Raw genomic sequence first — 25354 nt, 5'->3', positions numbered from 1 at the left:
AGCAAAAGCAAAGAAAAGATCCACGTGCTTGTCAGCAATCTCAGCATTTATTTGGGTTTCTGTGTCTTTGAAAAGGGAAAGTGAAGCATGATTGTATCTCGGTTGACAACAAACAATGATTAAATACTCACGTTAAGTATAGAACATTGCAAATTAATTAACCATCCATCCACAAAAAATATGCAAAGCAGCCGAGTGTCACGCATTAGTTTTTTGCAAACAAATTAATGTATTCATTAGGCATTTGGACTGTATTTGCATAGGCATTAATACAAATTCGGACAATGCGAATAACTAGTTTTTGTTTCGCGATGTCAGTGCAGATTACACATGCGCGAGTTGAGTATAAATATCGAGGCGATCTGCCTCAAAATGTATAGTCACCTTTGATATCTCAAACGCACTACAACCTTAAACCAAACATGAAGTTCCTCATCGTCTTCGTCGCCCTCTTCGCCCTGGCCGTGGCTAGCCCAGTTAATCCTGATGCAGATGCAGTTGTCTTGAGACAGGATGCCGATGTTGGACCTGAAAACTTCAAATACGCGTAAGTGACCAATAACAACCTATTACCAAACATTCACTGATCCTTATGCTGTATTTGATATTATAGTGTCGAAACCTCGAATGGCATCAATGCAGAGAGCGAAGGTCATCTTGAGGGCCAAGGTACAGAGGAAGAGGGTATTGAAGTGCGTGGAAGCTTCAGCCACGTTGGCCCCGATGGTGTCACTTACACCGTCACTTACACCGCCGGTAAGGACGGTTACCAACCACAGGGTGCTCATCTGCCCGTTGCCCCCGAAGCTTAAGAAACTTCAGTTTTAAAATAAATTGATTATTGTTAACAAAAAAAAAAAATATTTTTTTATGAACTCTTTGAAGTGCAGTTCAAGCACAGACAATTCCTGGACAATTCTCACTAAAGAGGTCAAAAGAAGTTGACAACATCTTAAGTCTGTTCCTTAAACAGTTTCGTTGGTCAGAAGATTACCACGTAGCTCAGTACTTGTATTCTAAGGATTATCTGTTGTTTTTACCAGTCACCGAAAAAACTTGTCAACATCGATTCGATTGAGTTTTGAGTGAGCTTTCCCTTAATGGTGTTCGATGTGAGATCGTTATGTGTCCTGCAGCATAAATCTTTTTATCACACTGGAAGCCCAATATGTTCCCTTTTCTGGGCTTGGATAGCGAGTTCTGCATCCTCAGATGTCTTTCTTACTAACAGACAACATTATCAAAGAAGACAGTCATCAACCTGTTATTCAAAAATATCAATTCGCAGAGTTAGGTGTTTAGAAATGTATGACGAATCATCTTACTGAGCTGCTAAATTATTGTTAGATCAGAGCTTGATCTATATATTTATAATATATCAAACTTATTTGTAAATAAATTGACACGGCAAGAGGAATATCGATGATATGACAATTGCAGCAACAGTAGAGGTTTCAACTATAAGTGGCATGAAAAAATTTGATTCATCAAAAAAAAACTAATAAGTATGAAATGAATAGTTGATTGTGCTGACCTAAAAGATAAATGAGTCCGCAATTTGCGCAAAATTTAATACTGCAATAATGCAGGTTTATGCACAATAAGTCGAGTGTGCTCGACTACCCGTAGTAAATAATCGCAAAATAGTAAGACATTCATTTTAAAGTATATTAAATTTATAAACCACAAAAATACTAAAATATACCAAAGAGTGTATTTGGTATATTTATTTATTTTTTTATGAGTAATAGATTCAAAATGTACCATACAGTACAAAATAGAACAGATTGTCAGCCAAAGTAACTAAGACCGTAGTAAGTAAATAAATTATTCCAAAGTTAAATAAAATATTCCCATTATAATTCTCAACGTCTTGGTAATTAATCGATCGATGTGTAAACCGAGATCTGCTATCGTGGCAATAAATTGTTTTTTCTATATTCGTTAACAAATATTTAAATATAAACAATCGGAGGACTTTAATTTGTACAGAGCGACGAATGTATAAAAAACATAAGCTACACCAATGTCTTATAGACAAAAACTATGTAGCTTAGAAAAAAACTGGAATCAAAATTCAATGCTGTTGAATATTTTTTCTTAATTATCATACAATAATAGTAATCAAAACCAAGAGCCACTCTTTCGCTCTTTCGCTAATGCCGAAAAAGAAAACTTTAGAAAACATAAGAAATTTGGATGATGCTTCTAATATTAATATTTTTACGTTTCTAATTTTCAACAACTTTTACGAAATTTGATGTGGATAAAAATAAACATGAAAATAAATACTGTTCCGGGATATAATTTCTTTCTTCATTTTCGGATGTCAGAAACTTATAATACCCAACTATCAAATAGATGCGGTGTAGACAAGATTTATTTATTTTAAAATGATAACAATATGAATATAAAGTTAATGAAAACGAAAGTTAATTGCAAATCGCACTATCAAACAACAAATTTCACACACATTTCTGCTATACGGAAAAAGTTTGCCGAAAGTGAATCATCAATACTATACTTTTATCAATATACAAATTAAATGTGCATACAAATTAAAATACGTTATCATATAGAATGTGTCGACGAAACTAGATTCAAACTCGTTGTTCGATTAAAGATGACGCCGACATTTGCATTTTAAAAGCTAATTACTGCGATTTGTATTTTCTTTTGTTTGCTTTGTCATATTTTATTGTCTATCATATTTGCCATTAAACTAGTTTCATAATCTTTTGCCAATGTTGTTCGAAATAAACGATAGTCGCATCGATTTCGCAACAATATAAATACCCAGATGATCAGACTTGAAATGCATAGTTAGCTTTGATATCTCAAACGCAATAGACTCTATCTAAACATGAAGTTCCTTATCGTCTTCGTCGCCCTCTTCGCCCTCGTCCTGGCTGCACCCGACGCAGTCCAAGTTCACAGACAAGACAGCGTCGTCACAGCTGATGGATATAATTTCCAGTAAGTGAGCTACAAAAAAGTATTTGCAAGCATTCCCTTATGATTGTTTTATGTTGTAGCACTGAAACCAGTGACGGCTCCCGCCATCAGTCGAGTGGTAAACTGCTTCCAGGTGAAGAAGAAGATAAGGGTGAATATTCGGTCAAGGGTAGCTACAGCTTCGTTGCCGATGATGGCCAGACCTACACCGTTGACTACATCGCCGATAAGAACGGTTTCCAGCCTTCCGGTGCCCATTTGCCCATTGCCCCAGAGGCCCTTCATTAAATTTAAAAGCTTAAAATAAATTGATTATTATTGACAACAAATGTTAGTGTTTTTTATTAATTGGTTCACCTGTAGTAAATCTACATAAAAAGGAATATATTTTAAACGAAATCTTCAACATGTTTTCAATGCATTTTTAAGAAACAACAAGTAAGAAAGTTACAGTCGAGTGTGCTCGACTGTGAGATACCCGCTACCCATTTTTAATAAAGGCAAAATAAAAATGCGGTATTATTTTCAAAATATACCGAAAATACAAAAATACTAAAAATATACCAAATGGTTTGTTTGGTATATCGATATTGTACACCATTCAAAATATACCATAGACGGCACAATGGACCAGATTGTCGGCCAAAGCAACTAAGAGTCTTGAAAGGTAGGCGTTTTTGCCCATATAAAAGTATTTCTTTAATAACTTCGACAATTTTTATCTGATCGGAACTAAATTTTCAGGAATTATTGTATATATCAAAATTTGCAACTCTAGCTTTAACGCTTTACGCTTGTTATTCCATTTTTTTTGATTTGCGGGGGCGGAAATGGGCGTGGCAAAAATTTGAAACAAACTCGATCTGCGTGCAAACACAACAAATGCTGTCGAAAAAAATTAGAGCTCTATCTCTTATAGTCTCTGAGTTCCAGTGTTTCATACGGACAGACGGACATGGCTGGATCGTCTCGGCTGTTGACGCTGATCAAGAATATATATACTTTACAGCGTCGGATATGCCTCCTTCTACCTGTTATATACATTTCCTGCCGGCACAAAGTTATAATACCCTATGGGTAGCGGGTATAAAAAGTGTTTTTTAAATACCATATTCAAAAAATAATATATATAAAAAAGTGGGCTTTATACGAAGATATCGAAGATCATCGCAAGATGATTATCATTGTTGCTAGCAGCTTTAATAAGAAATTAGACTTCAAGGTCCATTGTTCCTAAGAGGGACGCAGCAATAACCAGAAGAGGTCCATAGCTGTACCGATATATACATATGTTTCTTCGTGATTGCAAAAGCCAGAAACATCCTTGTTGGTAGCCATGCAACGTCATGAAGGTCAATTAGACGAGTAGACACAGTGATTCAAGGTATTTCACATACAGGAGATGCTCCAGTGTTTCCCTAACTTCGGACACGTTACATTTCCTGATCACTATTGGCTCATTCTTACCGCATAAACAGCCGACAAACAGTGACCAGTTAATATACAGAGCGTTAGCAGTCTTTCCTTAAGTTGGTTATTGGGTGATGTTTATTAAAGCACTCAATACTCTTGTGGTTTTGCATGTGTTAGTTGACCGCCAGCTCATGTCCAAACAAAGTTCAAAATATCCTTTAAAAAAAAAGGAAGTGTTTAGCTATTGATCCGTTCTCTGGCATCACAACTACTTCATAAACATGAAATGCTTAAAATATTACATATAAATGCCTAAAAGATCAACATTTTAAACTATTTCTTGAGTAGCATATTAGAAATTAAAATACGAATATCATTAAAAAATAATGAATAGTGTAGGTTTTCTTTAGAAGATTCCCTTTTGCTTTAAATTTTAGCAATCTCTCGAATGAATATAATAAAATACAAAAGTGTGCTTATTATTGCCGTTTGTAACTTTACAGCAAATATGAAATGATGAACAATTTCAGCAACATTCATCTGCAGATAAATAATGGCAACAATAAATTCTTTTTTGCGACACATTTTGCTGCAACGCGCAACATTCAGCGTTCAGCGTTTAGTGGCCAGTGTCCAGTGTCCAATGGGGAGGCAGTGTTCAGGTGCGTGTGTGTCTCCATGGAGTAATATTTCATGGTAATTTATGATTATTCAAATAAGCACTTGTACTATATTTCGCTGTACAATAGTGCAAACTGGGGCTTTAAACTAATGGCCAGGCTGGCAGTCCGCTGTTGGCGGTTGGCGAAGCTAATTAGGCTGAATGACAGCCTGTGTTTGACCTGCCAGCAGTAAATAAACAGTACAAGTGTTTTGGAACGAAACAAGAACAAAAAAAAAGTGCAGTCAGAGTCAATTAATTAAGCTCGTCATCGTCGCATTTGCATATGGCGAGAACGCGGCTTGAAAAATGACAACTGCCAGGCACCAACAACCAACAGGCAAGGACTTCTAATTACACAGTTTGCGCAGTAAATTGACAGTGTTGTTTGGCTTTGAAAAGTGCATGCGACATTGTTAGAAAGAAGTTGCCATCGCATTCGCAATGTTTTCCTTTTCGGGTTAACGCTCATTAGTTCACATTCAGAGAGTTTATTATATACGCACACACACACAAACACCCATTCACATTCACATAAAGCAAGCAGGCAATTTGCCTAAATCAAAGGCTCTTCCAACTCCAACTCCAATTCTGGACTGTGACTTCAAATGAGACGGGATCGCGTGAGGCAGCGTAACAAAGGAGGCAAACTCAAATGTCGTGGAAATGTCGCAAGTCACACGACGCTTGGCACAGTTGGCTGCTTATTTGGGGCAGGTTGTGTAAAGTTTACGCCACTTTTTCATGCAACATTGCACAGGCGACGCCACAAAGTGTGCAACACAAAATGATAGCCTTGTATAAACACACACACACACGGATACACACACACACAGACTCTCTTACAATGCATTTGTTGCTGCTAAGAAAGGTTAAAGGCCACAGCTACACAACGACACAATTTCACAAGCAGCTCCTGCTGCTCACTTTATACCCCTGAACTTCCTGTGCCCCAGAGAGAGATAGAGGCAGAGAGCGACTCTTGGACTGTGCTCCACGCTCCGTTGTGCACCACTTGCCACACAAGTGCACACTTCACTTGGAATTTATTGATGGCAGATAATGCCGAAGTGGCAGCAGCAGCAATGGCAGCGACAAAGCAACACCGCCTAGTCTGAAAGCACAGTAGGACATCTGCCTGCCTGCCTCCCTCTCTCTCTTTCTCCCTCTCAATCTTTTTCTCTGTCTTTTCTTCTCTCTTTGGGGTGGCAGCTGCATCATTCAACAAAACGCTGACTGAGACGTTGGCAGCAGCTGAGACAACAGCTCGCCGTTGAGTGTCATTGAGCGTAAATTGTTGTTCCTTCACATTTTGAGTATGATTGAGAATATCCACAAACGTTTCGTTTTGGGGAGAGAGAGATCAAAGGGGGGAATGGATGCCAGCCAAGTTGTTGAGCTGAATGTTCAGCCAGCCGTTCCCCAACTACTTTTCGAATATGAAATATTTAATAAAGCCCAGACACGGTTACTTCAATTTTCTTTCGTTTCGTTTCGTTTCGTTTTGGTTTTTTTTTTTCGCTCTCACTCGCAAATCCAATTCGCCAGGCAACCATTTCTGCCCTATCTGCTGGCGCTGCTGCTCAATTTGGGAAAATGTCAAGGACTTGCATATATGCATTTACCTCACTTTTGAGCTGTCACATCAATTGCAATTGAAATTGACTTTTGTTTAATCAAACAGAGATTCGAGTGCAATTCGCCTATTTTTATATATTCCGTATTTCCCAAGGCCCCATGTATTGCATGGGCGTGGTCGCCAGCTGAGAGATAGCATAACATATTTATCTACTCAGGCTCAGCTTAATAAATATGTACGTTTATTTTTAGAAAATGTTGGCCATCAAGCTATCACTTTATTAAAAAACGCTTACTCACACACACACACACCAACAAATACATAGTAGAAATAGCCCAAGTGTTTTACTGCGTAACAAAAACAGAAAATGTGCTTTGCCAACTTTTGGCTTATCTTTGAGCCAGCGTTGGCAATGCTTAAGTTGTTGTTTCTGCTGCTGTTGTTGTAGAGAGTATTTTGCCTGACATGGGTAGCCGGGGCTTTCGGTCCACGGAGGAGACGAGACGTGAATGGCGTGTCGACTGTCGACTGTCGACTGGCAGCGAGATAATGTTTTCTAGCAGTTTTCGCATTTCCGTTTTGTTTTAACATATCACTTGAATTTATGCAATGGCGCGTGTCCAACGCCGCGTATACGTAATGGCCAGCACTCAAAGTAACACGGACAACGACACGACAGCAACAGCAACAACAACAACAACAACAACAGCAACAACAGCAACAACAACAATGACAACAAACAATAACAAAGATATTTCTTACATTTTCATTTCACTGTCGGCCATCATCAGTTACGCAGTGAACACTGCTGGGGCGTTGCCGCTAGCTCCAACACATACACAAACTTACGCTCACACACTTACATACACAAGGCTACACGCACACACACACACACATTAGATGTGGACAAACAAAGCATCAACAGCGGCTTCAGATAAGACAACAAACTGTGGCCAGCGATAATATGCCCGGCGTTGGCTGTGGATAAGTGTGTGCATGTAGTTGTGCGTGTGTGTATGTGTTTGTGCGTTAGTGTGTGTGTGTGGATGTAGATGTGGATGAGGATGTGGATTTAGTTGGTGTTGCCATGGTGGCAACTTGGCGACACGTTTTGGGCTTGGACTTTGCTACTCGCTGTCGCTGCTTTCTGCCTCCGTTGCTGCGCATGACATTGGTTTGTTACACTTTGCTGTTTGTTGTTGTTGTTGTTGTTGTCGCTGTTGCTGTTTGCTTGTTGTTGTTGTTGCTGCCACAGCGCGTATTGTGCAAGTCACTTTGCACACTTTGTCGCTGTGGCACACATAAAAAGCGTTGCCTACATTTGTGGGCGCATCCTCCACTAAACTTAATATCCCTGACAGCTCAAGCTTTCACTATTTATGCTACATGTTTCCCTTGACACATCACACAGCATATTCAGGGCAATTTCTTAAATCAAATTGGTATTTATTAAATATGAAAGATATTTTATATTAAAATTGGAATCTACTCTTAGCTACGTGTAAATAAAAAAAGAATATGCAATCACATCTAAGACAAGCTGGCGATATTTTATTACTAATAAAATGAAACTTGAAATGAGTATGAAAATATATTTGAGAAGAATTTCTTGTGAAAATATATTAAGGGCAATTGCTTAGATAAAATATGTGTTTATAAAATTAAAATTGGAATCTACTCTTAGCTATGTGTAAACAAATAATAAATGATATAAAATCTGAGGCAAGCTATAGATCATTTTGATTATAAACTGAATAATATACTATTTTTCGGTATTTAATATAACGTCATTATCATATTCTAAACATATATATTTGGTATTAGCCTTCAGTATATTTTTCTATATTTTAGATATGTTAATTTGGTATATTTTAATAGATCTGTCATATTTTAAGTAGATAATAAGTACGTAAAAGTGGTGGAAAGAAAGTTTAATGAAAGTAAATAACAAGCCATTAAATTTGAAACAACCTTTTGGTATTCTAAAATGATAAAAGTAATAATGATAAAGAATTGCACTAGAAATACAATAGTTTCAGTTAGTTCGAAAAAGCATTGTAAAAATAATAAATCAAGGGTTTAGCTTCTAGTGCGGATACAAATAAATTACTAAAAAACAAACTGAATATATTTGCGGCTTTAAAACATATGCACAATTGCTTTAGAGTATTTGAATTAACATTAAAAAAATTGCGCATTTTTAGTTGTAATTCAATGCATACATATTTGCTCATACTACTTGTCTGCAGACTTAAAGCCTAACATATAAGTATATTGTGTGTATATAGCATGTATGTGTATGGGTATTTCAATGGGCAAATATTTGATGGCTCATTGACAGTCTCGAGTGCACTCAATAACAAGCATCACACACAGGCAGCCACACACACACTGGCACACACACTGACATACATAGAGCGCAGCCAGAGAGTGTGCATAAATAATTTGATCAAATGTGTCATAGTAGTCGTAATTAGTTTCAGCTAGGCGGCGGACTGGCTGGCTGGCAGCCACTTTGATTTGCATATTATGTATACGCAGTGTTGGCAACGAACAGTGAACAGCGAACAGCTCGCAGCTGGCAGTTGGCCACGCCTAACCAATATACAAAATGATGTTGCTGCCATGCCAGTGAGAGTTAAAACTTATTGACAGCACCTGACGTGCTTAAAGCTGTAAGCTAATGACAATGAATATTGCGTATACGCAGCCCAAGCCCATACCAATTTCATCTTAAACTCAAATCAAATAGCAATCAAAACTTTTCATTATCCAAAGCCAGGCAGCAGGCAGTCAGGCAGTCAGGCTGGCAGTCAGCAAAACCAAAGCCAAAGTAACCGCATATCAACTGTTGTCAGGCCATTGCGCAGCAATAATAACAATAACAGCAGCAGCAGAAGCAGCAGCTCTGCCAGGCTCTGTGGCCTGCCACCGTTTGTCCTTACACACGCACATGTGTGTGAGGTGTGTGTGTGCGAGTGTGTGTGTGTGTGTACCTCTTTATATTTATAAATAGGCTGCCATTTTTTCGACGACTTTTGTTAAATGCCAACGCTTCGTATACACAGAGCAAAGCGCAACATGCGCAGCCAGCAGCCCCAAAAAAAAAAGAGGCAAAGAGCGCAAAAGAATCAAGAGAGCAAGAGACCGCGAGAGCAACTCCGAGCGAGAGCGAGAGAGAGTGTGGGAGCCAAAGCGAGAGCGACTCTCGCTGAGAGTTTGAAGTGTGTGTTTCGAGAGCGTACTGCTTGATTACAGATTGTAGTTTGCACATGTCATGGCAATCAAGCACCTAAAATCATTTAGATATTGAATTATCAAAGTACAAAGCATGGCAAGTAATTAAAATTTGAATTTAGCTACGTTCCAAATGAGAAAGGTGCAAAGTCAGAAAAGTGGGTGTTTATTTGCAGGCGTAACTTTTATTAAATTGTGATTTTACTCACGCACACTGACACACTTGCAAACAAATACATACACACACAAACAGAGCAGAGCCACAGAAGCAAACAAGCACTTGTGTATATCCGAGACGAGCGAGACAGTTAAAATACCAACAAACGCGCTTTAATAGCACAGTTTAGCGCAGAATAGACGCAAATAAACAGGCATGCCAGCGCCTTCAGCACCAGGGACTTGCCATAAATAATACATACAAACTCACAAACGCACACACACACATACACAGCCCTTAAAAGGACATACACATATGGTTAGCTTGGCTTGGGCGACTTGCCCATTTGACTGTTTGACTCTGCGTGAGTGTGTACACTTGATACCAAACAAACTGAATGTAGCACAAGCACACACACAAATACATAAATATATATATATATATATAGGGACACACACTCTCACACACACACACACACACCTGCAGCAGCCAACACATTGCCTGCCTGCTCCTCCAGCTATCATTTTATCCGTTTTCGCTTTTTTGTTGCTCTTCTTTCTGCCAAATATCCATAAAAATGCCTAAAAAGGGTATCATAAAGTTGTGCAAACAGAATGAGGGCATATCTCAGCCTCTAAAATGGGCATGTATTATTGATCACTGCCATGTAGATCCACAGATACGAAGCTGGAATAGCTATCCAAGAGTCTTAATGCCTTAAATTATTTCTTGCAAATGTTAAGGTTCAACTGCTTATGATTAGAAGCCATTAAGCTTTGATTGCATAAGGTTAAACTTAAGGAACATTTAACATACAATATATACTAAATGTATATGCATGTTTGCTTAGATATTGATTAAACTTTAATTGTTTTTATGCCCGCTATCCAGAAGGTAGAAAGGTAGAAGGTACCTTACAATTGGTACACATCGTAATAACTACAGTCAGCAATTGTTTTACTTTATTTTTACTATAATAGTATATCTATATACCAAATATAGCATTCGGTAAATTTTTATTATAAAAGTACATATATCAATTTACTAAATCAGTACACTTTTGCCAATTGTTCGGTATATTTATTTATCATATTTTAAGAATATATATTTGGTATATAATATTTTAAGTATATCGATATACCAAGCATAGTCTTCGGTACATTTTTACCAATATACCAAATGTAGACTTTGGCATATTTTTAATGTAAAAATATATAAGTATACCAAATATATAAATCAGTACAATTTTCTATTTCTTCGGTATAACAATTTAAAAGTTTTTTTAGATTTATATTTGGTATATTTTAAGTATATCAACATACCAAATATACCCTTCGTGATTTTTATTGCATTGGGATATTTTAAATTGGGATATTTAAAGTATTTCGATATAAATACCAAAGATAGGCTTCGGTATTTCTTCTGTATATTAATTCGGTGTATTTTAAGAGGGTATATTTGGTATATCGATATACTTAAGGTATACCAAATATACACTCGTTACCTTCAGTATATTGTAGTATTTTATCAGCGTATTAATTTTGGTATATTTAAAAATAATACCACACTGATTTGCTCTTATTAAAAATGGTTTTCATACTTGTTTCAGTTATGCTAATGAATATTTTCTGTCTCTTACAGAACCGGCGGAGGCAGCATGTTGGGTGACGTAAACATATCCGCTATACTCGACTCCTTTAGTGTTAGTTACGACAAAAAGAGTAAGACCCAATTATGGTGGTAAGTACGAACGATTTGCAATCGCATTATACTTAGAGACCCACACTAACAAAAAGCTAGCTCAAATGGGGGGCCCAACTCGCAAATCAAATTGAATAATTATTATTCACTTAGAGAGAGGTCGATAACCAACAAAATGTTATTGTTTTTACTTCTTAGTTTATGATTATATTTTGAGCGTCTTAGACTGTAATAATGTGAATACTGTGAATACTGTAATACTCTACCATACATATATGATATAACTATAACATGCCAAACAAACTGTACGTGTTTCAGGACCTCCCGTTGAAGTCGGAGTCACCATGTATGTGCTATCAATCAGCTCGCTCTCAGAAGTGAAAATGGTACAAACTAAATGACCTTTGTACCTCTCTTAATAACTTATCTATCGTTTATCGTTAAGCGCTCTCTCGCATCTGCTCTCTGTCTCTGTTGTTGGAACATTTACTTTTGATCTTAATTTGAACTTTACTTTTTTGGATTCAACTACTTACACACTACTTTTACTTTTTAACTACTCTTAACTCTTTGAATTCGTAAGACACACAATGCTTCAGTTACATATTGTCACGTTAAATGAACACAAAACATCTAAAAAAAAAAAAGTAATATTAACAAACAGTAAATCGATTAAAATCGATTAGTACACCAATTGAACATATGATTTCTTCTCTATAACTTTCTTTTTGAAGTTCTTTGTTTATTTATGTTATTTGATGCTCCGATTTAAGTTGTTTGATTTGTGAATTTCTTTTGGTTAGCTACTTAATAGGGTTTCATAGTGCACTTTTTTAAAAGTGCTTGTTTAGGGTTGATCAAAATGAGTGAGGCTATCTTTATTGAAATGTTTTAGTGAACTCTCAACTACTACTATTACAACTACAACTACAATTACAATTACTACTTCTATTAACGCAATTGGCAATGCTTTTTTCTTACGTATAAGTAAATAAGATCTCACCAAATTTAGTTTAATGCATAAATTTTTAAACGAGTTTCTCTGTGTGTATGTGTCGTTGTCGTTGTTGACAATTTGAGTACATTTCTAGATTGGTCAAAGAGCACAGCAAAAGGAAAAAAAAGTTCCCAACACTCACACACTCAACCAAAAACACACACACACAAATCCCTCTGCCCTCAACGACAAACAAAGAAACAAACAAACAAACAAAAAATCATCTTCCACTCTCCCTCCTTTATCAATCAATCAACAAATAATCAAAAATCGACTTGTTCTGTTCACTTCATAGATTATTTATTTTCATCTACTTTTTATAGGACCACATACAATAAAAATAAATCATACAAAAATGCTTCAAGATCAATTTACTCGAAGTTTCTGACAAACAAAATTCAATGCTTTTTGCAAAATGGTGTGTTAAATCCGCTATCACTGAGTGAAAACTAAGTACTTACAATACTTACAACCAACTTCTTGTAGTTTATCCATATGTTTCGCTAGTATTATTTACAAACTCACAACAACATCAAATATATTATTCTATGTTTGCATTCAATTTTTATAGCTCAGCCTTAGCCGTAATAACAAAACTAAAAAAACAAACGAAAAAATTAGTTAAACTTAAAAATAAAACAAAAACAATTCTAAGCAAAATTCAAGTAGTCGATTTGGTTTTCATTCGGCGCGTGCAAACAACAAACAAACAAACAAAAAAAGCAAAATCATTCGCACGAATTTAATTGAAAACGCGCACTGATTTCCCCTTTAAATAAAAAAAAAAAACTATATTGTATGTATATTTGATTTTGCTAAATGAAAAATTCCACAGAAACATGAAGAAATACATAAGTTGCCAGCAACAAGTTGAAACGCGACTGCGTTTAACTACAAATTTTTTGTTAAGATCTTTTTTGGGTTAACACACAAAAATGGTTCAGAACCACAAACAACAAGATAAACAAGAACAACAACAAGAACAGCAACAATAACTACAACAACTACAACTACGTCAATAACAAATCCATTAAGTATAATGAAAACAAACCAAAAACCCATCAATCGTGTGTGTGTATATGTATGTTGCAGGTCCCCCTGTGGAAGTCGGCGTCACAATGTATGTCCTCAGTATCAGTTCGGTTTCGGAAGTTCTCATGGTACATACCAAAAATTTACCAACAACAAAAAATACTATACCAACTACAAACATTTTACAACAAAAAAAGAAAATCTCAAATTTTCTGTTTTTCTTATACAAAAAAAAATTAAACGAAAAAATGAAAATTCAATCATATATCTTCTCGTCAACTTCTTGATTTCACTATTATATCTCTCTCTCTCTCTTCCCAACTATCAACCAGTACCTCTTACTTCTCTATCTCTCTCTGTCTGTAACTCTCTTCTCTCTCTCTCTCTTGCTTAAACACACATTTTTGTGTAACATTTGTTCATATATCATTTCGCTTATTTGCAGTCTCAAAAAAATAAAAACAAAAAAAGAAAACATATTCATTGAATTAAGTTTCATTTGTTGTTCATTGTTTAGTTTTTGTTTTTGGAAGAAAGCAAATTGCGAATTTCCAATGCATATACTCCCGTTATACAATATACTTATATATAAACATATTCTACAATTTTAACAATTAAATGTTGTGTTTATAATTGTTATGCGATGCCGTCAAATTTGTCGTTGCGCCAAAATAAAGTACAGTAAATTAACCGAAATTAATGAATACATAAAGAATACAAAAGAATATAATTATTATTAAAAATTGTTGAAGATTTATCGTTTCATTGTTGTATTGTTATTAGGCAACTTGATGTATTATGTTCGAAACCAGTTTTATATTCCAATCGATCAGTAAAATATATTCTTGAATTGAAAATTGAATGTGATACTGCAATTTAATCACTTGGCTTTTTTGCCCGCTTCTCTGCTCTGTCCTCTGTCTTCAGCGCCACTATCTTTCTATATACTATATATATCTATCAAAGCTTTGATGCATAAACATTCACTAAACTATGAAATTTTTGCTCATTTAATTAGTTTCCTTTTATATTCATGCTGAACTTATAAATTGCATCCGCCAATCGAGAATCACACGCTCAGACCTCTTGCGATATCATATTTTCATTTTAATAATCTATATAATCTATGCTAATCCGCTAATCAAAAAGTACTTTATTGTGGCCAAAGGCAAAACAAATAATCACAGCAGTCCTGTCGACATTGGCTGCGCGCATGCGTTTTTGTTACAACTAAAATTATTCAAAAACAAAACAAAAAAAAAAACATTAAAAACAATATGAATGAATATATGGATATATATGTATATGAATAATGTTCGCAATACTCGTATAGCTCGATGTCATATGTGATACACGCATATATATATATAACATATCTATATATAGCAAGACAAACGTATAAGTGTATAAGGTACTTCTGTGTTTATTTCAATGCGAAAAGGATTCAATTCAATTATTCATATATTTTTGCATTTTCTACAAATTCTAAATTGTACTCGTAACTTGCGATATTCAGGATTCGATTTAAAACTTGAAACAAGACCACAACAAAAACACATTTCATTTAATTTTTGATCGATTGAACAACTGTTAATTAAATTTAAATTCTTGTTTTTATTTCTCAACTCGTTTTAACTTCTGTCCTCAATATATATAGTTAGACCATTGAACTCTTTCCCAATCATTAATCAACAATAAAATTGGCTCCATATATTACTTAGCTCAGTAACTTCGACAACTCGTCTCCCCTCCCCATTCACACCAAACATGCAAATCCACTTCACTGAGAATGGGGTCGATAGAGAACAGCATTTAATTGGAAATCCCCCGACCACGCCCACCTCCACCTCCGACAAACCCAATATCCAAAATCCACATCCAAGAAATCAGCATCGACCACATTTACTTGAGTTTCACTTTTGATTGTTTCGTTTTCTGGTTTTTCAGTTCTTTTTTCGAGCTGTGTGAGAAATCAAGCACAGTGTGTACTATAAATAAAGTATGCCCCACACAGTTCATCACCAAACTTGCACCCGTTACATAGTGCATAAAGCTAGACGGATTGACACGTGCACCACTTTTTGGCTTTGGCATCAAGTCAACAGCAATCAATTTATGCGAAACAAACGTGGTTCAAATGTACATGAGCACGAGAAGCGACAGAAACAACACGAAATACCAAAATACCAAATACCAAACACGAACAACACAACATGCCAAAAACATACAACAAAAACGCAACAAACAACGCAACAACATCAATATCAAGCGAGTGCACAGAATTACCACAAATATCTTAAAGTAACAACGACATTGTTTTAAACTTATTCAGCTATTTATTTGAATATCCTTGCAGTATAAAAGTTAAAGTATTAGCTTGAAAGGTGTATAAATAAAGAAGCTTAACTATACTTTAGTTTTAACACCATTGAAATGATTTTAAAATATTGGAGTCATGAAAAACAAGGAATTTCAATTATAGTTTATATATTTATTAATTGCAAGCCTGAATTTCTACTTCATTCATTAAAGATTATAATAAAGTAACTCTACTTTAAGAGCAAAGTAACTCTCTCTTTAAATTCGAAATAAATATATACCAACTTAATATACTGAAAATTCCAAAATATACCATATTACCATTCCAAAAAATACTAAAAAAAATATACCAAAGTTCGTATCTGATATAAATTGATGTATTTTATTCTTAAAATATACTGAATAAATATACCAAAAATACTGAAATATACCAAAGGCTATATTTGATATATATACTACCTTAAACTTTACGGGTAGCAGCTTTAAACATTGCTGTCAGAAAAAATAATAAATTTCAAGTCAGACTTTACAATTCAATTAAATATACCAACTTAATATACCGAAAATTCCAAAATATACCATATTAATATTCCAAAAATACTAAAAAATATACCAAAGTTCGTATCTAATATCTAATGATGTATTTTATTCTTAAAAGATACTAAATTTATATACTGAAAAAAATACTGAAATATGCCAAAGGCTATATTTCATATACATTCAAGTATATACTACCTTCTTATTTACAGATAGCAGCTTTAAACATTGATGTCATCAAAAATAATAAATTCCAATTCTGACTTTACAATTCATGCATTAAATATTGTAATGAAGTAAATCTGCTTTAAATGGGAAATTATTTCAAAATATTGCTGTCATAAAAAGCAATAAATTTCAAGTCTACATTTATAATTTATACATTAACGCATTTAATGAACAGAATCTGCCTTAAATTGACCCACTGCAAGGATATTTTATTATAATTTCTATAACACACACAATATTCATATTCAAATCACATTAAAGAAAACAATGCATTCAGATAAACACGAAAACAAAAAACTATTGAAAACAAAACCGGACAAAAAACAAACTCTAAACTAACATTATCCAGACAACAAGCCAAAGCAATAAAACAGCTACAGATACAGATACAAATGCAGATATACAGATATATGTATGCAAATTGAGTAAATGTTGTAAAGAAAAAAACAAAAACAAAATACACAATGCGCTGCAAAACAATAAATGGAAAACATTCATGAAATCGTTCGCGTTCTAGATTGTGGTGTGATGTTGCAGTATTTTATAAATTCAATAAAATATCTCTCCCTTTCCCTCTGTTTTCCCTTTAAAATAGTTGATTGCGTTGAGCCCCAAATAAACCCTGACCTTATATAAATGCTTGATTATATCGTTTTTATTTTAATTTTGCTTTGTTTTTAATCTATTCTACCAAATTTGTATTTATTATATATTTTCATTTTGGGCGTGCCTGAACCGAGTGGAAACCAAATCTTCTAGTTGAACTTAAGCTTAAACTTTATCAAAAACAAAATAAAATCGAATCGAATTTACTTACAAACGAGAATTGCACATACGTCACGAGTGCAACGGGCAATTTTCGATCAATATTGCAAGCATTTAGTACAAATTACTATTTACTCTATGAACATATATGAATATATATGTGAGCGCGAAAAGTACTCGAAAAGTACCCTGAACTATGCTCACAACATGTACATTTTTAATTTAACGATGTTATACGTTTTTTTTTGTTCGTTGTTGTTTCTTGACGCGGTCACTAGAGATACAAGGAACTAATTCCCGAAATAAAACCCAACCTTTTAGCAGCACACATACACACACACACACATGAAGAACACAGTTAACAAAAAAAAAAAAAAGAAATACTCGTAACTCTCAGCCTGCATAACTTGTCGGACCTGTAACATAGAACCCGCCCTCTTCGTCCTTCGTCCTTCGCCTTGTTCCATCCGCTATCCGCTATCCGATCCGACCTTGTCCCTCAACAAGAAAACGCTTCTGTGCCTCTTTTAGTCGTAGTGTACCGCCTTGTATGCTTTAGCTTTGAGGCACTGCCAACAGCCCTTACAGCAGCAACAGCAGCCACAACAGCCGCAACAGCAGCCGCAGCAATTGCAACTGCAACAGCAGCAGCAGCAACAACAACAATGAGCCAAGTCCATGTTAGCTCAAAATATAGTATATTAAAATACCAAATACCATAGAGACTTACTGATACCATTTGCCATAGTACTATCCAAAGTGCTATAATATTTATTACTACATATCTATTCTCAATTAATCAGAAATTCTTAAATACTTCACATCACAGCAAATACGATAAGATGATGAAAGGTTTCTGAACTGCTTTATTTAATCATATTAGCGAAATACTGTATATAGCTTAACTTTTTTGTTGATTTCTTAAACTTTGATTTTACTTTATGCTGTTACTTTTCGTTTTACTTCTCAGTTTTCCAAATGGATAAAGAAAATTTAACACTTTCCAGAAAACACATTGTAAAAAATAAAAATATATTTGATGTCTTTGCATGTCACAAAATTAAATGCATTACTTATGATTATTATTAATGCCCAATTGTTGCATGCTTGATTAATACCAAATTCTTAAATCTTCATTTACCATTACTTTCAACGCAAAAGTCTTTGCGCATTTATCGTTTTTAGATATTATTATTATTCTTTTTTATTTGTGATCTGTGATCTTGGCCTAATTTCTAACTATGTACTCTTTAGACCTTCATTTCAATATACTAAATTATATGAGAGTCTTTTGTGTTGAATCTTAACAAAAAATACTTACATACTCGTACTACTTTTATATTATATTAAATTAGTGATAAGTTCTATCAAGTTTACTAATAAGAAACAAACATCTCTTTTTGCCTCCTCCCCACGAAAAATGCGACGTTGCAACGCGATGCGTTTGATATCGTATTCGCATCGTATCGTATATCGTATCGAACCGTATCGTATCGTATCGAAATTGGTAACAAAAACACGTATCCCGTAAATAGGACTTTACATTGGATTTTTACTTTCGTCAATTTTGGACCGATCCTCGTTTAGCGTATAGAAAACGACCTGGTGTAGAAACACTATCGGTTGGATCAGAATTCATTAAGAATATTTGGGTACCTGACACCTTTTTTGTAAATGAAAAACAATCATATTTTCACATTGCAACAACCAGTAATGAGTTCATTCGAGTGCATCATTCTGGATCGATAACAAGAAGTATTAGGTAAAAATCATTAACTCCAAAGCAAATTAATTCAAATGCAATTTCAAACTATTTTTTCCATCTATATGTGTATGTGTATTGGATTTTATATCTATTTACAAAACTTAAACTAACCAAACAACAAAACTAACATAATAATCAAAACAAAATTCTATAAGAAAAAATATCGAAAACAGTATTAACTACTGAGAATAATTGATAATTATTTTACTAACAAACTAAAGATTTTTTTTCATTTCAATTATTTTTCAACCCTTTTTGCAACTTTGTACAATTTTTTGATGTGTGTGCGTGTGTATAAATTAATGTTGTAATTTGCAAAAAAAAAAAAAAATAACCACAAAAAAACTGAAACAAAACGTTCAACAAAATGAAAAAGTTTTTGAAGCATTTATAAATCGAATATGAATATGAATATAATTATATATATATACTTTAATCAAGTGAGTTCAATTGGCAAGTTGGCGATATGCGAGCGATAAAGCGAGATAAAACTCTATTGCACATTTCATGATAGACACACGCCCCCTGTCTAAAATGATAAAGGGGATGGGGCGCATGAAGTATGCAAAGTTTGACCCCCACACAACAACAATAATAAAGCAAAGCAAAGTAAAGGTATATGAAATTTTGGGTACCGCCAGTTGCATGACTCTGTCTCTCTCTATATATCTCCGTCTCTGTCATGTGTCTTTTACACCGCAAAAAGGTTGCACTGGTCACAGTACATTTTCTACTACCTATAAACAAGAATCTGTCCAAAATCACAGCCAAGCAGCAAAGCAGCAGCAAATTGCCATCGTCTAACGTCAAGTATGCTTAGAGTTTGGGTTTTCTAGTTGTAACCACCATTAACATATTCGTAGCTCTTACTACAACCAACAAAAAATACTAACAATAATTTCTGTCCAAATTAAAAATAAACAAAACAAATCAAACAACCAAAAAAATTTACATCAACAGAAGCAAAGCGTAAGAGCAACTCGCCTCACTCTCTCTTCTCTTCTCTCACTTACAACTACAAATGTTATTAACATTAACAATACTAATTAATTGTAATTGTAATAATAATTATAATATTCAACAAACAAACAACAAAAAATATATAACTCATATCCAATTGAACTCGCTCTGTTTCAACTAGCCAAATGAACTAACCCCTTACTTACCTGTTACCGCCAAAAAAAAAACCCCTCAACTCGTAACTAATAATAATAATATACTACCCCCTAAATGTCGTAAATTATTTGATCCTCCTGCTTGTTTAACTGTTGTAACAATTAGCTGTGCTCAACACCTGCTTTCACTACCAATTTACTAATCGAACAACTTTCTTTTGTCGTTGCAACCAACGAAACACAAAAAAAAAAACAAAACAAATACAATTTCAGATTGACTATCACGGCATCGTGTCCAATGAATCTACAATATTTCCCCATGGATCGGCAACTGTGTCACATCGAAATCGAAAGCTGTAAGTACAACGTTTCTTTCTTTTTCTCGTTCCACCGCAACGTCTAATTCTATTAAAGAAAAAACAAATGCAAAAAAAATTAAATAAGGCAAAACAAAATCTGTAACAAATTGTATATGAAAATTTAAAGAAAATTGTAATTAAAGCGAATCTCTATAAAACGAAACTCATTCAGAATATGAAGCACTTAACCAAGCATAGAATCCAAGTGGCCAAAGTGAAGTGACGATGCGCTTAGTATTGGTATTATTTTTATTTATTACCAGTTCCGAATAAATTTGATTCCATATTCTTTATCTATGTATGTATTTCCATAACTAATTGCATCTGCATGAAGCTCTGGCCACTCAGCTTAAGGCCACGCGCTGTTTGTTCAGTGTGGGCAGAAAATTGATTTAAAATTTAATTTATACATACGAATCGAAGCTTATGCAAAATGTTTAATAAAATGCAATTGTAAGTCAACTCACACAGTACAGTAAAAACACATATCGATATATATATTATATATTTGGGCAGATCAGGGTTGATAACTCTTTTGTTTACTACTTACTACTATAAAATTTAGTCTCTTAGTATTGACATTGACATTGTACACCCAAATCAATTGAGGGTTCAGTAGTTATGAGGCACAGCGCTCGTTATCTAGTTCTCAACTCTTTGGTTTCAATCATTTTCTGTTCTTCATTATATAAAACTCTTATTTGTTAAGAAAATGGACCCACCAAAATTACAAGATTAACCAACAAAACAAAATCCAAATCCAAATAGTTCTGCTCATATGAATACAAAATTATTATATACGTAAATAATAGATAGATAATTACTGCGTACATTTTCAACCATTTTAAGTTTGTTTTATGCCAATTCAATGTGGAAAATTTTGCACAAACGCTAATTCAGATAATTTTGCAACATTTATCCTGTAGCATATATCGTATATAACTCTCTTTTTGATCTCATGATTCATCCATGTGCCCTCGACTCAAATTCCTGGTTAAAACATAATAAATCGAAAGAAAAAAACGAACTACAATAAAAATCCAAAACAAAACCAAAACGAATTCATAAGATTGGTTAGTTTCGGTCGCCTTCTCACTTACAGCAACCGCAGAAGGCTCCTGATAATGATCGATCGATAATACCGATAATACCGATAACTAAATACTGAAATACTAAACCGAATCAAATATGCTGCCTCTCTGTTCAATACGTAGACCTCTAATATAATCGTACTGTGAAAATAATTCTATGTAAATTACAAAACGAAAGAAAAAAACCTTTTAATATAATCACGCTTTTTTCTCCAGAGGTCACACAAATACCAAATGTAAATACAAATACTAAATTTAATTGAGAATGGACAAAAAAAAGCAATAAGCAATGATTAATAACATTTCACATTATCAGGCGATAGATTTTATTCACCATAGCTAAGATATGAATTATTTATTAAAGTCTATTATTAAGATACCTGTAAGCACTCAGTTCTTTTACAAACATATATGTTACTCATTCAGACCAACAACAAAAATAATATATGAGTTAGTGCCTAAGTGTCAATCGAACTATCCGAGAACACTGATACTATATCCTCCACCTCCTCTAACAAAACCAAAAACAAAAAACCCAACCAACAATAACAACATGAAACAAACCAAAAAGCAATTACAATAATTAATTAACTACTGCCCCCCTTTTTGCAACAATTAAACAACAACAACAACGACAACAAATTCATGCAATCAACAACTACAACAACATGAAACCAGTCGGTTACACGATGCGAGATATCCGATATTTCTGGAGAGATGGACTGAGTAGTGTTGGCATGAGCAGTGAGGTCGAACTACCGCAGTTCCGAGTTTTGGGACACAGGCAGAGGGCGACCGAAATAAACCTAACCACAGGTACCCCCATACATTAAAAATTCATACCAAAACCCAAAAAAAAAAAAAACAAAATTCAAAACAAAACCAAAAAAAAAAAAAATATATACAAAAAAGAACAATAAATATTGTCATTAAGTGACATTAACATCTTCTTTGTTGTGACAAAACATTTTTATACAATCTTTTTTCAGTTCATATTTCGTAATAAATTGTTTAGTTTTGATTTGATTTCAAAGGGTTTTTAGCGCATAATCAACATACAAACATGCACATTCTTTTTTCCTTTTTGTTTTATGTTCACCTATATCGAGTGCTAACTGTAACTTGTTTTACTAACTAATTACATACCGTAAATATTGTGTTTCGAGTGTCCTCTACTAACCTCTGTTGTGCCTTTGATTGATTTGATTGATCACTTAATCGATTTATTAACTGTTTAGTCAGTACGCAGCAGTTGTAGTCCAGTGTAAGCGTTGCAAGGCATTTATCGATAACGATTTCGATTACAATTGCGATAACTATTTTCTACTCTACTCCTTATTTACAACTTTTTTCGGTTCTCGAGTCGCAATTATTCTTATTGTACTAGTCCAATACCAAAATCCAGTTGTCGTCCAATTAGCGCATTTGCTTGGGTAGGCTAACAATGTGTAACAAACAAACAGCTACAAACCAAAAAAAAATATACATATATATTATAATCCTTTATAAATACATATACTAAATAATAATACTTAACAGAACACACAAGAGCACCCATTTCTGACACCTGAACTGCTTAAGGTGAACTAAAAAGAAATAAATACAAAAATATAATAAAAAAAAAAATACGAAAACAAACAAAAATGAACTACTGCCAATAAGAACAAACAGTAGCTTTAAGTCTAGTTGAAAACATATCGGTATCCAAAAATACTGGATTATCCTATTGTATTATAAATGTATATTGGAATTGTAATATATAAGCAAAATATTATATATTATGATGTAAATCAAAAAATATATTTAACAACACTTTAAGTAACAAGTTCTGAATGAGACTATTAATAAATTAACCATAAACAAAAATTATCTGAAAATATACCACAAATTTTTGCAAAATTTTGAAAAGAAAACAAAAAACAGAACGTAAATATTTTGAGAACAAAAAAAAATTGATTAAACCAACTAGGAAATTATTTTTCTGCCAATCATTAATAGTCTCACGAAATGTATTTTTTGTTTTGTGCATATTTTTCGTCAAATGAACTACAACGACAACCTCACCGAACTGTGCCGAACTACAACTCTAACGCTAATAAATTCAACAACAAAAATATCACCAAAATTATGGAAAAATAAACAATTAATCAACCGAATAAATGAAACCAAAAAAAACACAAATTGAAAACATCGATGAACGAAACAATCCACGTTTTAATAAATTATTAATACATATATATATACAACTGAAATGTATATATATGTATACATAAAATCGAAAAACATATATATACATGTGATGATATATATGTGCATATATGTATAGTCGGCTACACGATGCGTGACATTCGCTATAAATGGAATGAAGGCCCTAACTCGGTTGGTGTCTCGAGTGAGGTATCGCTGCCCCAATTTAAGGTCTTGGGTCATCGTCAGAGAGCTATGGAGATCAGTCTTACCACAGGTACCTGTAGACGGTTACCGATTTTTTAAATTTACTTTTAACTTTACATATTTACATTTATATTTATATTTACCTTTATACTTATACATATATACATATGTATGCATTTGAAAAATAGTGCTGAATGATGACAATATTCTTATGCTTATATAAATATACATATATACATGCATCTATGTATATATATTTATATATATATTTATTTTTCTTTTTATTTCGTTTCGATCATTTTGCTTTACGACATTCAGTTGGATTTGTTGCTTAACCTTCAATTCTACATTATTTTTTACCCAAAACAATTTTATAACGCACTCGTACTACTTCATCCAAATAAATCGACAGGCTTGCAGTTATGTCGAGCTATGACTCGATATTTACTATATATACATACATATATAGTGTAAATTGCTGAGGCTTCAACTGAAAATGGAGGCAATACTACAACAAATGCATGTACTTTAGCATAACATTTTGCTATATTTACAACTACAACTACAATTACCGAAAGCTCAAAAGCTTATCTATCGAGTTTAACTTTTTTGATATCAAACATTAAAAGTGACAAAAATATACAACAAATCGAGAAGAATGAAAAGCAATATTCGGATTACCGAGATTTAAATACCCTTGCAGCTTCAATCTCTGTCTAGATTCAGATTTGAGGATCCCCAAATTGTCTAAAGCATACTTTTAGGGGCACACTAAATTGTTTCAGCGGTTTGAGAATCAGTTGAAGCAAAATAGATTTATGAATTGGCTAAGCTAGTTACATTTTAATCGAAGCATACTTTCAGGCTTGCTTAAAATTTCCTGAGACGATTAGAAGATCAACTGATTTCCCTAAAGGATTTTTCCTGTTAATGTATGAATCGGTTGTTAAGTATTTAAATATATTACAATTTTTCAAACCGGATAAATTACTTGGTTTAAAGATAGGCTGCAAGGGTGTAAAACCGAAATCTACCACATTGACCACTTA

The 25354-nt window shown here is 33.9% G+C and overlaps 3 protein-coding genes across 3 annotated transcripts in view; all 3 read left to right on the top strand.

The window, feature by feature from the left end:
- The window catches only part of LOC133846408 (gamma-aminobutyric acid receptor subunit beta), a 44568-nt gene that overhangs the window by 5949 nt on the left and 13265 nt on the right, over nucleotides 1-25354 (top strand). Inside the window, 6 exon segments of the mRNA XM_062281377.1 lie at nucleotides 11644-11716; nucleotides 11718-11742; nucleotides 12022-12089; nucleotides 19117-19343; nucleotides 20735-20817; nucleotides 24238-24375. Of these exon segments, the coding sequence (XP_062137361.1) occupies nucleotides 11644-11716; nucleotides 11718-11742; nucleotides 12022-12089; nucleotides 19117-19343; nucleotides 20735-20817; nucleotides 24238-24375 (614 nt within the window).
- Nucleotides 368-855, top strand: LOC133846409 (flexible cuticle protein 12-like). Its single transcript, XM_062281378.1, has 2 exons — nucleotides 368-547; nucleotides 614-855. The coding sequence occupies exons 1-2, from the start codon at nucleotides 423-425 to the stop codon at nucleotides 810-812; spliced, it is 324 nt and encodes a 107-aa protein (XP_062137362.1). The 5' UTR covers nucleotides 368-422; the 3' UTR covers nucleotides 813-855.
- On the top strand, nucleotides 2734-3292 carry LOC133846411 (larval cuticle protein 65Ag1-like). The gene is made up of 2 exons (XM_062281380.1): nucleotides 2734-2976; nucleotides 3036-3292. Exons 1-2 carry the CDS (start codon nucleotides 2864-2866, stop codon nucleotides 3241-3243), a joined length of 321 nt encoding a protein of 106 aa, XP_062137364.1. The 5' UTR covers nucleotides 2734-2863; the 3' UTR covers nucleotides 3244-3292.

The sequence above is a fragment of the Drosophila sulfurigaster genome, chromosome 3 (assembly GCF_023558435.1).
Source record: "Drosophila sulfurigaster albostrigata strain 15112-1811.04 chromosome 3, ASM2355843v2, whole genome shotgun sequence".
Classification (NCBI taxonomy): domain Eukaryota; kingdom Metazoa; phylum Arthropoda; class Insecta; order Diptera; family Drosophilidae; genus Drosophila; species Drosophila sulfurigaster.
This window is presented reverse-complemented; position numbering and strand designations above follow the sequence as displayed.

Bases quoted from the DNA above. Each gene is read 5' to 3' on its own strand.
- LOC133846409 (XM_062281378.1), top strand. From the start codon at position 423: ATGAAGTTCCTCATCGTCTTCGTCGCCCTCTTCGCCCTGGCCGTGGCT. The intron at 548-613 runs GTAAGTGACCAA...TTGATATTATAG, and splicing joins CCTGAAAACTTCAAATACGC to TGTCGAAACCTCGAATGGCA.
- LOC133846411 (XM_062281380.1), top strand. From the start codon at position 2,864: ATGAAGTTCCTTATCGTCTTCGTCGCCCTCTTCGCCCTCGTCCTGGCT. The intron at 2,977-3,035 runs GTAAGTGAGCTA...TTTATGTTGTAG, and splicing joins GCTGATGGATATAATTTCCA to CACTGAAACCAGTGACGGCT.